The 16,585-nt window shown below is 34.1% G+C and overlaps 1 protein-coding gene across 1 annotated transcript; it reads right to left on the minus strand.

Moving 5' to 3' along the window:
• Nucleotides 1-6,592: 6,592 nt before the first annotated feature.
• Nucleotides 6,593-7,690, minus strand: LOC128546951 (E3 ubiquitin-protein ligase TRIM33-like). The gene has a single exon (XM_053518380.1). It carries the CDS (start codon nucleotides 7,688-7,690, stop codon nucleotides 6,593-6,595), a length of 1,098 nt encoding a protein of 365 aa, XP_053374355.1.
• Between the last annotated feature and the right edge of the window lie 8,895 nt (nucleotides 7,691-16,585).

Consider the following 16,585-nt stretch of genomic DNA (forward strand, 5'->3'; position numbering starts at 1 on the left):
TATGCAATAAATCGAAATTGAATTGAACTGAATGTACGCACAGCTAATCTCAAGAAGGTATAGCACGCGCTAAAAGATATGAAAAATCTGTAATCCCCTGTTCATATAGTAAAAATATTCGTGATAGTTATTATGAATAACCTTTACACTACATTAGTGTCACTTTATCCTAAATCTTTTCTAAAAGACTTTTTCCTATGGCGTGCTTGTTTTATTCTTAGGTTTTCCACTTTTTATTTTAAAAATCTGACATTTATTAAATCAGCCAGTCAGTCCCTTTTGAGAAACCTTGAGAAGTCATAATTCGCACATACTTTATTACACAATGACTGGCTCGGGGGCAAATAGGTCACACTTCCAATTAACAGCCTCTGGTGTCATAAAAAGATACCTTTTACATTGTCAAGTATGTTTGCTAGTTTGTTTTTCTGTCCATTTTTCATCAGTGTGTGACAATATGTTTTTGAAATGTTCATTACATAGCAAAATTAATTTTAACAAGTTAAATAAGATTAATAATAATAATGAAAAACGCATTTTTACATCTATTTATAATAACTGAAAATGAAATTGTCAAGTTTGTAAGCACTTTTAAAAAATATATTTTTTTCCTGCTTTCTATTTTTTAAGATAATAGTAGTTTCATGTACATGTATGTTATGCTCGCCTAATATACATGATTTTGTGTATTTATATTTGTTTTTATGTCTCAGTTTCTTTAATGTAAAATATAAAGAAGATAATATAGTGTTGATCATATTTTCATATACTATGCCAAAGAAGTATAAAACACTTTTTTATAGCTCTTTGACTATGCAAAATAAAAGAATAAATAACGTAGTGTCTTCTTTTTTTCCGTTCCGTATTTTACATTATTGAAAAACAGAATTAAACCAAGTTGATGACTATATTTGCTGTTGTTGTTTTACTTAAAATTGGTGAAAAATAAATCACCCTTCCCACTACGTGTTTACAGGAGATCTCTAATCTATAATCCTTGTTTTTTTATGATCGGCACCTCCCGTGATACGATAAGCGGAGATAGCCGAATCATAACGATCTAAAAATATCCGATAGTGATCGATATTTAGCTAGACGGTCGAAGGGAGACAACAAGGTATAGCGTTGATCTCAATAAACAAGGAAAGATAATAGAATCGATTTTTGCCCAATTCTTCAGTATGGATAAATGTAATAATAACTTAAACGGTTTATTTTATAATTTTAAGAATTTGCATAAGAATTCTTTGATTGTTAACAGCCAACTTTTTTATGACAACGTAATATTTGAATCTATTCAGAACAGATTCGTTCTGTTTCTTGTTATGAATTAAAGTTACATACAAACTTATTTATGTACATATTTAGAGCTATCAGTAACGCTCCTGATTTTTGTTTGTTTGTTTCCTTATACACAATATCCAAGTGTGTTTGTTGAAACTGAATAGAATGTTTTAATTTTATTCATAAAAAGTAATTCACGTACATACTTTGTGTAACACAGTTATAAGAATTGAGCTCCTGCATGTATCTCTTACATATGGTCTTAGGTACATGTGTACTATACTGGACTTCTTGGGAACCAGACACTGGTCATACATGATTACTTAGGAGGTGCTTGATTGGAAATTGAAAGATGATAAACATAGAACTTTTATCGAGTGTATATTACTATTCCATCAAAACAGAAGGTGTGAACGAAATCTTAATACATCGAGCTTAAGAAAAGCAGGATTAAACATAGAACATGTACATGAATTTCAAGTTATCAACGTACAAAATGATAACGTACTCACCTAATTGTCACAAATCTTTAAAATTAATATAACCAAACTTTAAGATTACAATTATGAAAGAAGAAAAATGAATATATAAAATTAACCACAAAAAAAACAAAAAAAACAAAAATAAAACAAGATATCCGGGAATGTTTATAAATTGTATTTTGATACTTCGACAAACAAATGTTGAGTTTTTCTCAACTCGGAGCTAGAGGCCGTGGACGGTAGGGTCATGTTTTTCGTGTTGGGCAACCTTTGGAATTTCCACCTTTTCTATTTATAAGTACAAAAAGTGTCTTATTGCTGATAGAACTAAGATATTTGTTACTTACCTACTTACTTATCTAATAATAATTAGATGATGTCCTATATATCCGACAGTTTATCACGTGAATCGTAAGAAAATAATTTTCTGATATAGAAAGGGCCATAACTATAACAGAATGCTTGAAAGAGTTGTAGTTCAAAACTTCTTACTCACATCATGAAGGTAAATATTTAAGGTTTAAACGAAACGCTGTTGATGTTATAATAATCAAGAAATGTTGACCTAAGATAACTGTAGCCAAGAAATGCTAATTGTTTATGTACAAAAATACCATGCATTGCATGTTTTCGTTTAGAATTGTTGATACAACAGGGAGTTTGTTTGTTTGTATTGAGTTTAACGCCGTTTTTCAACAATATTTCAGTTATGTAACGGCGGGCAGTTAACCTAACCAGTGTTCCTGGATTCTGTATCAGTACAAACCTGTTCTCTGCAAGTAACTGCCAACTTCCCCACATGAATCAGAGGTGGAGGACGAATGATTTCAGACTCGATGTCTTTTATCAAATCGTCACGGAGAACATACGCCTCGCCCAGGGCTCGAACTCACGACTCCGTGATCCGTAGATCTGCGCTCTCCCACAACAGGGATTGAACAGATTAAAACAGTCAAATTTAACATGTCCAAACATATCATTCAAAAAGCTTTAAAAGTACCAAAAGTGCACGCCTTCTAATCTGGAATCCTTTATCAGCCATTGGCATCTACACCATACATGGAAATTTAGCTTGCAAATAAACCATTGTATCTTGAAAATCGAATTTTTATGAATAGTTGTTCAACTTTGGTGTCTGCTTTTTGTTAACAAACCGGTTTCTGTTTATTATCATTGGGAATTAAGTTAAAAAACGAATACCTATCTATCTATTAGGTCTGTCTGTCTGTCTGTCTGTCTGTCTGTCTATATGCCTTGTAGAAACATTACTATGTTCAGTTGTTTTTTCATTGCTTTTTGTTGTAGTATGTGGAGACGGGGAGGGAGAAATGGTCGTGTATCGAGAAAATAGTGATTTCCTGAACATATAAAGAAAAACCTCTAAAACAGATTTTAAAATAATCTGCAAAGAAAACATCAGAGAAAAATTTCTGTGTTTTTCATATTCGAGAAGCAAGAGCTAATTGCTTAAAGCTTGTCAGATAGACATATAGATCTGGAGTCATATATCTGTATATCAAATTGTTCTGATTTATGAACAAATATAGACTTATGATCACATGCTTTTTGCGACATGGAAACCTGATGACGGTGAATAGTAAAGCATTAGGTAGTACTAGTATTATTATTGATCAATGCAATTGAAACTGCACGTTGACCATTTAGAATGTGTTTTGCCTTCAATTAAGATTGTTTACTAACATATCACAAATACTGTTATACTTGCCTGTGAATCCTGTTTATAGGCACAACTTGAAATATTGTAATTGCAATGATTACAAATTGCTTGCAAAACTTAATTAATCTTTTAAGTAAAAAAGAGCCGTAATTTGAATATATTTCATGCAAGGTATCTCTAAGTAAGAAGGATGCATTGTATGAATAAAATCTGTGAGAAGATCCTTCCGAAGCATAGAACGCAAATGAGCAACATATTAGCACAATCGGTTTGATTCAGTCTGTTCATGACAAGTAATGTGTGTGTGTGTGTGTGTGTGCGTGTGCGTGTGCGTGTGCGTATGCGTGTGCGTGTGCGTGAGCGTGAGCGTGTGCGTGTGCGTGTGCGTGTGCGTGTTCGGGTTTAACGTCTTTTTCAACAATTTTTCAGTCATATAAACGACGGTGTCTACTTGCAGCAGTGAGCACAATGCCCAACTTTATAGTGCTGCCTCACTGATATTTCACGCCGTAGACACGTGGCATGATACCCCACCTAGTCACATTATACTGACACCGGGCTGACAAGTCCTAGCACTATCCTCTTAATGCTGAGCGCCAAGCGAGGAAGGTACTAGTACCATTTTTTACGTCTTTGGTATGACGCGGCCGGGGATTGAACCCACGACCTACCGCACTCAAAGCGGACGCTCTACCACTAGGCTACCGAAGCGGTAAAGAAATGTGCAACACGCCCCCTAACAACGACCAAAGTAGGATTCTATTACATAGATATTGAATGCACGCCACAATTTCAAAGGACCAGAAAAATATCACAACACTGAGTCCAAGTATGGGGATACATTTTACAGCCGTCACACGGTACTATACTGATGTTGTGATAATTGATAAAGTCTGTAAAAAGTTTCTTTGCCAGCATAGAACGCAACCAAACAACATAATGGCAGACTTGGTTTGAATGAGTCTGTGTTAATGAGAGGTCATGACCCCTTAGCACCGGCCCATGTGGAAGTTTCAATATTTACAGAGATGGAGCTTGATAGTTAGTTGCAAGCAAAACTTTTACTAAATTTTCTAAGTCTAAAAAGGGTGATATTTTACATTATACCCAAGCAAAAGTTATCTGACCTGAATGCTTCAGCAGCTTTGATGACCGTAAAGCATTGTGTGAAGTTCCAATCCAGTATATATAGTGGTTACTGAGATACAGCTTCATAGGTAGTTGAACGCACAGCTTTAACCGAATTTTCCAAGTTAACAAATTGGTCATAATTTGCATTAAATTCAACCAAGAGTTATCTTACTTGGTTATCTGAGTAGGTTTAATGACTGGGAAGCACTTAAGTCTATCTTAAGCTCATAGAAATATGTCCTAATATTGGTAAAATAAAAAAAATAAAAAAAATAAAAAAACACCCAAGGTATGCGTTCAATTCTAAAGAAAAAAGTAATATCACACACATTTTTTTCAAATATTAACTATTAAAAATGCGCCACAGAATAACTGCATTCTTTTCTATTATTAAACATGATTTGCATGAAACAGTGAGAATTATGCGTATCTACTAACAAACTGACTGTGATGTATAATATGCAAAGACAATATGTTTAAAGTCTAAATATTTTATTGAATGAATGCAGTATTATGAGTTTTCACCAGACTTCTTTCTATAGGGTACGATAGTTATATATAGATTCTATGTTTTTAAACCTACACTAAAAACAACTGACAGAATAAGTTTGCAGATGAAGTTATAAAAGCACACATTATTTCAGGAAGGGCTTCAATTGTCCACCTGCCATCATGCAAAATAGCTGTCTATCTTAACCTCAGCGAAATATGTTTTCATATTTCTAAAATGAAAAAATAACTAAGGTATGCGTACGTATGAATTCAATTCTAAAGAAAAAAGTAATGTCACACACATTTCTTCAAATATCTATTAAAAACGCGCCACAGAAGAGCTGTATTCTTTTGTATTTCTATGAAGGTAATTAAACATGATTTTGCATAAAAAATTGAGAAATATGCATATCTACTAATAAATTGACTGTGATGTATAATATGCCAAGACAATGTGTTTAAAGCCTAAAAAGGTCAGAATACTAAGTAACTGATAACACAAAATATGAAATGTATTTGATTCGCCTTTTATTTTAAGATATTTACACTGTCAGATATGACATTCAAATATGTATGGTATCAGTCATAAAACTATTTTGCCATCACCGAATGTTTTGATCTTGACACATTTTCTCTCCTGAGTTTAGATTTAAACATTTATCATTGTTGATTTTCTATTACAATTGCTGACATTGTTTCTTTTTGCTTAAAATATAGTCTGTGTTTTGTTATAAGAAAAGAAGAACAGGCAATATATTCAAAACAAGAATAACATCCTGTGATAAATTATAATCAATATTATATGATAGATGACTTTACTATTACAACTGTGATCTGGGAAATACTGTGATAATTTATTATGCTAAGTAACTTGTATTGACATGAAGTGCACAAATAAAATTATTATCATTATTATAATGTTTTAGCATCTGCTGCACAAAAAACCCAGGCAGTCTTAAACTATTGTGCTAACTTGGAATAAACTGATACATATGCAAGCAAATGACTTATTCATTATTTTAAGTCAAATATTTTTACGAAACTAGCTCCATTTGTGTCTTTACGTTCACTAATATACATTTTACTTTGTTCTTCACAAATAAGAACACTCATTGTTAAGTTTTCCTGCATGAGAGGCAGCATTTCACTTGTACCAGGTACGATCATGTTCACCCTCTCTTTACCACAAACAACAACAGTTCCGGTTGTTGTCACTGCTAGTCCTGATGGATATGTCAAGCTCTCGCCTTTTATTTTAGCTTTAAGTTCCCCGTCTATTCCGAGTTCATACACTGCATGGTTATCAATGTCTGACACAAACATACTCCTATCATCACTCAGGGAGATATATTGTGGACACTTAAACATGCTTGTATCACTGACTTCATGAAGAATATGCCCTTCCATGTCTAGTACCTGAACAGCAGGAGGCTTATAGAATGACACTGCGATTTTACTACTATGATAATCAATTCCAATGCACCCTTTCCGGACTTTCAGACTGTGACTCTCAGACAGCCCATTGTTAAGTGTTCACAAACAGGATTTTCCCTTCCTTTGGTAAAGTTGTAGCAGCCTTTTCAGAATTGATTACAGTTACATCATATGGTTTTCCTGGCGGTTTAAACCTTGACGTGACCTTACCATTGCTCACATTTAGAATTTTCAGAGAACTGTTCTCGCAATCTGCAAGCAAAATGTCGTCACATGAAACCATTGCCATTCCCGTAATCCAACATTTTCCTTCCTTTGCAGCTTGAACGTTCGTCTTCCCAACCAAGTTTGCTTCCATTTCAACGATACTCCTCCTACTCCGACCAGGAAATTTCTTGATAATTGTACCAATGTTTCCCAGAGGAGAGTGGTTCGTTTTAAGAGCCATCATTTCTTTGGATGGTTCAAATCTGCAAATATTTATTTGACTTCCAGAAGCAATATTTTGATTTACTTCCAGCCAGTGTTTCAACCTTTTCTGTATACGTTTAGATGTAGCAAACAACTGATTAACCTTCTCTGAATATTGATCTAGTTTACTTTGAAACTGTCCTAATTCATTTTCTAAGGATTCACATTCTTCTTGAAGTTTTTTTTGTAGCGAAACATCTTTAGCAGTGAGTTCTTCAACCTCTTCTATAAGGTCAGTCTCCACTTGGTCCAGGTAAATGTTCATCTCTTTGCGGAAGATTTTAATTTCCTTAATTACTTTGGCCTTCATTTCATCTACGGCTTCAAGACTGCACTTTATTTCATGTTTGCAAGAAGCAAGGTTTTTCTTCAGATGATCAATTTTATGTCTAATTCTAATTAGCTCTTCACTCTTGCCATAGTTACTGGATACATTAGCAATCAACTGAACCTTGCAGGATTTATGTTCCAGAACCATGCAGTCTCCACAGCCTACACAATCATGTTCCTCACAATAAAACTTCACTATTTCAGTCTTATGATCAGCACATATTTCGATACATGGGTCGCTTCGAGTCAGAACTGTCGGCATTTCATCCTTGGATTTGATAACATGATTCTTCGTCACGGCCAACTTCCGGTGAGCTTTAATGCAGGAAGCTAGTACAAATAAATTCATTTCAAGTCTCACAGTAACCCTCTGCTGGTACCGTGTCATCGTCGCCCTGGCATGGCTGGCATAAAATAAAAGCTTGATTAGTCCCATTTTTGGAAGATTCTGTACGTCCAGGAACTTCCATTATTAAGAGTGTTTAGTTTAGATTGTGTCATTAATTTTAAACAATAATTTAAACAGTTAGGTATTTAATCCGTAACAGTTAATATGTATTCTTTAATTGTACGTAACACTGTCTCATGTTTCCGCAGATAATGAGTGGCATCCATATAAACTGTAAAATATTTTTGTTTGTATTTTCAGAAAACTTATCACCGGGAAGTTATAGGTCATAAAATGATACGTGACCAAAGGGAGGTAATACATTTAATAATTTAATAGACTGGTGCCCGTGTTTTACTCTCTACGTTTCATCGTACAGCCGTAGTTTCACAACCAGTCGGGAACCAGGCAAATCATTTAATATCATAAAGGATTCAATGACTGTTATGATAAAATGTTATGATTAAAATGGTTTATTTCATACAAGAATTTGCATTCGAATTTTATGATTTTTGTGACCTGACTTTTCTATCACGGCATAATACTTGAATTAAAAAAAAAATACATACTCATTTTTTTCGGAAATACCTGTGTATATAGCCCCTTATTTTAATCTAACACTAATAGGACAGACTTGTTCAATTTCTTGGTTTGAATTAAACTAAGTTACACACAAACCAATTTCTGTACAAATGTAAAACTATTGATAATGCTTCTTACGTTTTGTTGCAGCGGAGTTGAATATTTTGGTTCTATTTGTTTTATAAAAAGCAAATTTACGTACACTACACTTAGGTGTGCTCGACAGGTAGGACAGAGAGACCTCTTATTGAGTGTCTGTAACTGTTCTGACCGTTCCATCAAAACAGGTCTTAGTGTTCGTTTATGGAGCGAGGACTAAACATAGAAAATGTTCACGAAATACAAATTTTCAACGAACAAAATTGCCAAAAATAAATATGCTAACGTACTCGCCTAATTATTATATAACTTAAAAACCAAGTTTCTAGATTACAGCTATGATAAAAGAAAAATGAACTTAAAAAAAATTAACCAAGAAAACATCTGTGGATGTCTCTAAATTGTATGATTATTATATGTTTATTCACATGTCTGTATGCGCGGAATTGCTCAACACACAGGGACCGCGGATCATATTTTTTTTTTGGGGGGGGGGGGGGGGGGGCTTTAATATACATTGTATTATAGAATATATAGGTCATTCCCCACCCATCCTAAAAACGAGAAAATGTTGGTAAAACTGATGGATGCTCTCCGAGGTATGATCATTGCATGTTAAAAGCACAGAAGCGTAATTCATCGACTGAGTACATTCCTATCTTAGTAGTGAAGCTTCTAAAGAAGTTTCTTAGAACTCAGCAATTAGGTGGTGAATAAACTCAGTTGAACACGGTGAATAAAACATCGGACTGGAACAGAAAGATAATACGCGCATCTCCTATTAGGAGTGAAACGTCCTATGAAGTTTCTCTGAATTCCAGCGATTGGTTGCTGAGGAACACTCGGGACAAGAAATGGCTGGCGCTATACTGTTATTAAATAATCAAAATGCAAAAACTCAGTAAACAAGCCAATGCTCGACTATTCAAATTGTTGTCCCAGAAGCAGCATTATTACCCTAAATGTTAATATATATAGAGTTTAAATCCAGTATCTGCATTAGTTTTGGAGGCAAAGCTTTAACCAGGATTTTCTATGTCCAAAAGGGGGCATTATTTGGCCAAAATAAGTGTCAGAGTTATGGGACTTGATGTTATTACCTAGTGTTATGACCCCGAAGACACATGTGAAGTTTCAAATGAATATCTGCATCCTTATTTTTTGGAGATAGTAACTTGCATGCAAAGCTTTAACCAGGATTTTCTAAGTCTAAAAGGGGGCATAATTTGGCCAAAATGCATGTCAGAGTTATGGCACTTGACCCAGTGAGGTTGGCAATTGGCCTAGAAAAAGGAAACATAAGTTTCAAAGATATATGCGTTTAAATGATCCGTACTTGCATGCAAACAGTAGCCATAGTATGACGCCGATGCCAGGGTGAGTAAAACAGCTCGGACAATTCTTCGAATAGTCGAGCTAAAAATCATCCGACCGGAACCACGGCCTGTAAACACTGGCTCCATCTCTTTATGGAGTTGAGTTAAAAAAAGAATCAATGATACGTCCACTGTCTGTTTGAACCGGTCCTTTTTCACAACTTTCAATCCCCACATCAAGAAATGCTTTCGCGCGGCAAATCCACCTGCATACATAACAAGAGGGCCAAGATGGCCCTAGGTCGCTCACCTGAGTAGCACACAATAACAGTGTAAGCATGTTTGACCTAGTGACCCAGTTTTTGACGCCACATGAACCAGTTTCAAACTCGACCGAGTTTTCAAGGAGATAAACATTCTGACTAAGTTTCATGAAGATTGGAGCAAAAAATGTGGCCTCTACAAAGTGTAAACAAGAATTTTCTTCGATTTGGCCTAGTGACCTAGTTTTTACCCCAACCTGACCCAATTCTTAACCCGTCTGAGATTTAATGGAGACAAATATTCTGACCAATATTCATTAAGACTGGACCAAAAATGTGGCCTCTTGAGTGTAAACAAGCATTTTCTTTGATTTGACCTAGTGACCTAGTTTTTGACCCAGATTAGAACTCGTCCAAGATTTCATGGAGACAAACATTTCATGAGGATCCGGTGAAAAATGCAGCCCCTATTGCATACATAAGATTTTTCTTTGATATGACCAGGTGACCTAGCTTTTGATGCCAGATGATCCATATTCAACCTTGACCTAGATTTCATCAAATCAAACATTCTGATCAAATTTCATGAAGATCCATTGTAAAATGCAGCCCCTATTGCATATACAATGTTTTTCTTTGATCTGACCGGGTGACCTAGTTTTTGACCCCACATGACCCAGATTCTAACTTGACCTAGAGGTCAAGACAAACATTCCGACCAATTCTCATGAGTTTCAAACTTAAAACTGTGGACTCTTAGAGTATTAACAAGATTTTTCTTTGACCTGGCCTACTGACCTAGTTTTTTACCCCACATGACTCAGTTTTCAAACTTGACCTAGAGATCAAGACAAACATTCTGTCCAAGTTTCATAAAGATTGGGTCAAAACTGTGGCCTCTAGAGTGTTAACAAGGCAAATGTTGACAGACGCCGCAGGACAATGACCGATCACAATAGCTCACCTTGAGCACAAAAAAGTATAACCATTTCTGAGTGGAACTACATTGCTCGTTGTTTGAAATAAGGTTCTAAATTTCTTACAGAAAGCAAAAAAATCAATTACCCTCTTTCTTTGTTAACATTTCTCTAGTTCCGGTCATTAGCGCCATCCCGTAAGTATCATTGGCTCTTTTTTCAACTTATCTCCATGTGCACACCCTCTTCGGAATGAAGCTTCCTATGCAGTTTCGCTGAATTTCAGCGAGTGTTTGCTGAGGATTACTCTAAATAAAGATGGCGCTATAGTATATTAAAGTTGAATAATGAAAGGGTAATAACGCGGTGAAAAAACACCCAACCAGAACAAGAAGATAATATGCGCATCTCCTCTTGGAAGTGAAGCTTCGTATGAAGTTTCATTGAATTTCACCGAGAGGTTGCTGCAGAACACTCCGGACCAGAAATAGTGAAAATGATCTGACTGGAATAGAACGAAAATATGCACATCTCCTCTTGGGTGTGAAGCTTCCTATGAAGTTTTGCCGAGTTCCAGCCAGTGGTTGCTGAGAAATACTCTGAACAAGAATTGCAGGAAGAACGGATGAAGCAGCGGCTATATGCTTCCCCATTTGGGAAGCTTAGAGTTTATTACCAGCCCTGTGGCTCAACAGGCATTTCCATGAGGGCATTTCCGGACGATGTAATTTTTCAAAACAAGACTATTCTTCATATTATGCTACATAACATCTCAATAGTTAGTCTATTTTTTGGGATAAGCAGATGTGTTAGTTAAAGGTAAAACTGAAAAATAGATAAAGACAAGCTTTACTTTATGTTACATATAAAATCAACAGACAGCACGACAGCAACCAACAAGGTATCCATACTTTCTCGGTTAGTTAATATGTACAAATGCTATATAGAACTGAAAATGATCTCTGGAGATATATTTATATAAAACATAGTATAATATATATACTAATTCATTTCCTACATATATATAGAAGAAAAGAAAGCCCTGCGGTCTAAGGTTATTTTTCGTTAGTTTTAACACAAAGCTTGTTTCCCATGATTAACTGGAACAAAATTCCAGACAATAGGAATTCCATTTAAAAATATGCTGATTTTTGTACACCCATTTTGAAAGTATCCTCTTTCAGCCTTTTGTTTATTGCAGTTTCTATGTTTCAGTTTTTTATTCTCCTCCTCCCCAACAAGTAATTGCAGGCAACTCGTTTTCAATGCCCCCTTTTACTGCTTGTCCGATTCTGCTTGCGAACAGGAATATTATGCCCTGTTAGGCGGAGCTCTTAAGAAAATAAATTGAAAAGAATGTGTACTGTTTTTCTTCAGCCCAGCTGAGCAGACAAGTTAACATTATTTTCAATGGTATTTCAACCCTTTAGTTCGTAGTCAAGAGTTCTATCTTTTAAGCTAACAAGGCTTCAAGTAAATAATTATTCAAATGTGTACAAAGCTTGCAAATAAACAAAAAATGTCTTTTTTCAAAACTTTATTACAATACAAAGGAATTAACATGTGCATGTTATAAAAAAGTAATAAGGTTGATTGAAATGTACATGATAAAATCAAATCTGGACAATAAAAGCCCAATCCTGGGTAATATACAATTCTATTGCATGATTATATAAACTCGCTCACAATGCAAACACTGCCCTGGCATTCTAAAATTCATTAATGTCATCTCTCTGACAAATGAAACTATGTTACATGTATAATATTATGATAGGTGTTTAGATGAATTATTTTATAGTCTCTCAATATATTTTTGGCATCTTGAGTTTATCCTTTAAACAGTGATTGCAAATATTTAACATGTATTATATAATATATAAATAATTTCACTTAGGACAACATTCCAAATCACTAAGAATTACATGTATCATTTGAACATGTTGCCCTTTACATTCAATTTGTATCAATAAACTAAACTTACTGTTCTATCTTTGTACAGTACAGGATATTGATGTAATGTAAGCAATGCTTACATCTAGATCAACAGAAACAATAGTTATGACCATAAATATTGTGACCAGGTCTGGTGAACATTTGGTCTACTTCTAGACTATTGAATAATTTGATTCATTATAAATAGCTTCCAGAATAACTATTCAGCTACATACCAAGATAAATCTATCCTAACTAGAAAATAATTAACTACAATCTAAAAATACTCTGACCACTGTCAGAAATACCGATGTATGGAAACACTAGTATCTGAAATAGAAACTAATTCAATACTATCCAAAAACACTTGGAATATGCTCAAAATACAGACATAGTATTGATTTAGATAAAAAGCACCTGCTAAATATGTTACTGTAAATCATTGTTAAAACTTTCACCTAAAAGTGGAAGTTCAGCCCATTTTTCTTTTGTTATCTGTAAATAACTGGAGTAAATTAATATTCATAATTTCACAGGTATGTCAGATGTGTACATATATCTATAAAAACAATGACAAGCCAACAGTGGTGTCTATTTATCCAAATTATGTCTAAACTTTGAAAGTAGTATTCAGGCATCAGTGATCACCTACATATAATGATTTATTTTATCTATTTTGTTGGGTTTAACGTTGCACCAACACAATTATAGGTCATATGGCAACTTTCCAGCTTTGGTGGTGGGAGAAGACCCCAAGTGCCCCTCCGTACATTATTTCATTACGAGCGGTAGAACCACCGACATTCCGTGAGCCAGCTAGATGGCTTTCTCACATGAAGAATTCAATGCATATAAAATTTCATGATGTGATATAGTAAAAACTGACATATATTACATATTATATACATGCAATAAAAACAAGTTTAGAGGAAGCAAATAACAAAAACTTTACATGACAAGGAATAATGGAAAAATGGAATGGGTGGTAAATCAAAGTTTCTTCATACAAACTTCAAACAAATTTGGACATTCAAACAATACTACTTTAATCATTAACTTGACAGTGAAACATAAAAATATTATTAGTACATTTGTATTACTATATTATGCTTTCAAATGGCATTTTGATTCCTTAATAACTGTTGAGTATAGTTTTTTATGCATATTAATGAATACTAAGTTGCAATATGTTTCTAATTGGACCAAACTTCTTAAAAGTTGACATTTTCATATAAAAACTTTAAATCATAAAGATAAGATCTATTGCTACCTTATAAAGAGACAAATTTTGCTAAGATCTCCAAAAAATACAAAAATAATTAATGAAGCAAAGCGAGTTGAATATTACAAGTATAACACACTGAATCATGGAAGGCAATAACTGTTTACTAGAAAAAGCATAACACAGAGCAAGTGCCCTAATTTGAAAAAAAAGCTGAGATTTAATGAATATCTGCCAGAAAAATTCATTTAAAGATATTTAAAGATATTTTCATTTTTACCTCTAATGGCCTCGTGAAGTGACCAAGTCCCCCTATCTGAAGAAATTTAACGGGACTTTCTAAGACTGATACAAAACAAGCATAATTTTTCTTCAATTCAGAGTAAAGCTTGGCCTTCAATACTTCCAAAGTTTCTTAATTATTTGTAACTTGGGAATCTAATTATTAACATGATACATAACGGTAGGTAAAGTTTTTATTCAGCTATTTAAAATGATTTACTTACCCTTCTATATACCTTACTATAAATGTATATGATAAAAGGTCAATAAACAGCTAGGGGTGCCTTCTGCCTTGTTTTACCTATCCCCTGAACCTTCCCTATCAAAGAGGATAGGTAAATGGATAAATATGAACAGACTCTTGCATACCATTTAACATTTCCAAATAAACAGGTCCTGATTAATACATCTGACTACTGAATTAACCACATCTTCCATCCGTCTTCCTAACTACCTCAACATTTTCAACAGTAACATCAAGTCTTTTCTAAACTACCAGGTAAACTACACCAATTTACAATTGATTTCAAACAACTGAAAATGTAGTCCTTTTGTATTTAAAATTTCTTAGAATTTCTATAAACACACACAAATTTCAAAACTTTACAAAACAAAACTGACATGATAGAAAGAAAATGAAACTTGAGCTGCCATGTTGAAAACAATTAAATACATACAAGGACTCCATTTTAAACTGTTTACTGGCGGTTTCAGAATGTAAAAGATGCGCAAAAAGTTATAATAATTTGCTAAAACAAAATTCATTATTACACATGCGCAGAAAGTTATAATAATTTGCTAAAACAAAATTCATTATTACACAAACAATATACACTTTATACTACAATATGACAAGTAGAGGAAATATGACATTTAATCAATAAATCTTAAATAAATATTTCATAGTATATTCTGGGTAGAAATAGAAGCAAAATATAATTTACAAAAACTAAACAACTAAAATATAAAAAGAGAAACTATTTAAGCCTTGTATCTAAAGTCAAACCTGTATTAATCAGCCAGCCAAGGGAGTGACATAATGTGGAAATGTGTTGAACAACTGCTTAAATGCCTAGTTACTACAGGTGACTTCTAAGGCATCTCAACCTTATACATGTGTCAATAGTAATAATGAGTGGAAAATCCTCGTCAAACATTTACATCTATTGTTAGAGGACTTCTTATTTTCCATTATTCAGTTGTGTGTAACATTTTCTGCAGGTTGCGACTAGATTTTGATATAATGAGAAACAAGTCAAAAAGTTACAACATGAAATGAGCCGTGCCATGAGAAAACCATGCTGTTCGCTTTCAAAGCCTATTGCAATTATAGAAACCGTTAGTGAACAGCATGGATCCTGACCAGATTGCGCGGATGCGCAGGCTGGTCTGGATCAATGCTGGTCGCAAACCCACTATGTTGGTTTTCTCATGGCGCAGCTCAAATAATTAACAACTAAAGCAGGGCTTGAACACACAAAGGTGATTAGTAAGTGATTTAAAAGTACTAACCTTAATTACTAGGTCACTAAATTGAAGGTCAGTTTTTTTTCATTTGTACGTAATTAGAAGCAAAAAGTAAAAACAAAATGGTTCAGTGAGTTTTACAGAGTATTATCTATTGATAAAAACATATCTGTTGTATAAAATGCAATCTGTATCAAGCAGTCAAAGGGAGTAACACAATGTGACTGCTTAAGACAGGATGAAACAAAAAAAGTAAAGTTGGGAAGACAGCTGACTGGCTGCATAGGACAAGTGGCTGTTTAATACAGGTGGTCACTAAAACAGGTTTAACTGTATGTAGAAAAGCTGTCAGAAGTTTTGAGACAAATGGCAAAATATGACATAGCAAAAATTCAGTTGTGTAATAAAATATTTTCTTGCATACCAGACGGGGATTTCTGCTATTTTTACCGGTGCTGGAAAAAATCCATCTTACACCAGGGTGTAAGATGGCTCTCGTGCTGTAATGACGTATTACGAACTACATATATGTAGTAATTTACATTTTATTTCATAAAACGGAATAAAAATCCAATACCTAGACAGTTCCTCTTTGTTCCTGATAGTATATTTCTCGATTCAAAAAAACGTTATTTTATCAAAAAATCATAAAGTTACGCTGCAAATAATATTGATTCATAATGTTTCATTCTCTACAAACTTATTTCAAGTTTTCAAAATACTGATATCTGATGTTAATTTAGAGGCTTGGAAGACAGGGACATAATCAACCTGTACAAGGAAAAGGCAAACTATTAAAAGTGAACATTTCTGCT

Source organism: Mercenaria mercenaria, chromosome 11 (assembly GCF_021730395.1).
Source record: "Mercenaria mercenaria strain notata chromosome 11, MADL_Memer_1, whole genome shotgun sequence".
In the NCBI taxonomy this organism is placed as follows: Eukaryota; Metazoa; Mollusca; class Bivalvia; order Venerida; family Veneridae; genus Mercenaria; species Mercenaria mercenaria.

Bases quoted from the DNA above. Each gene is read 5' to 3' on its own strand.
- LOC128546951 (XM_053518380.1), bottom strand. From the start codon at position 7,690: ATGACACGGTACCAGCAGAGGGTTACTGTGAGACTTGAAATGAATTTA.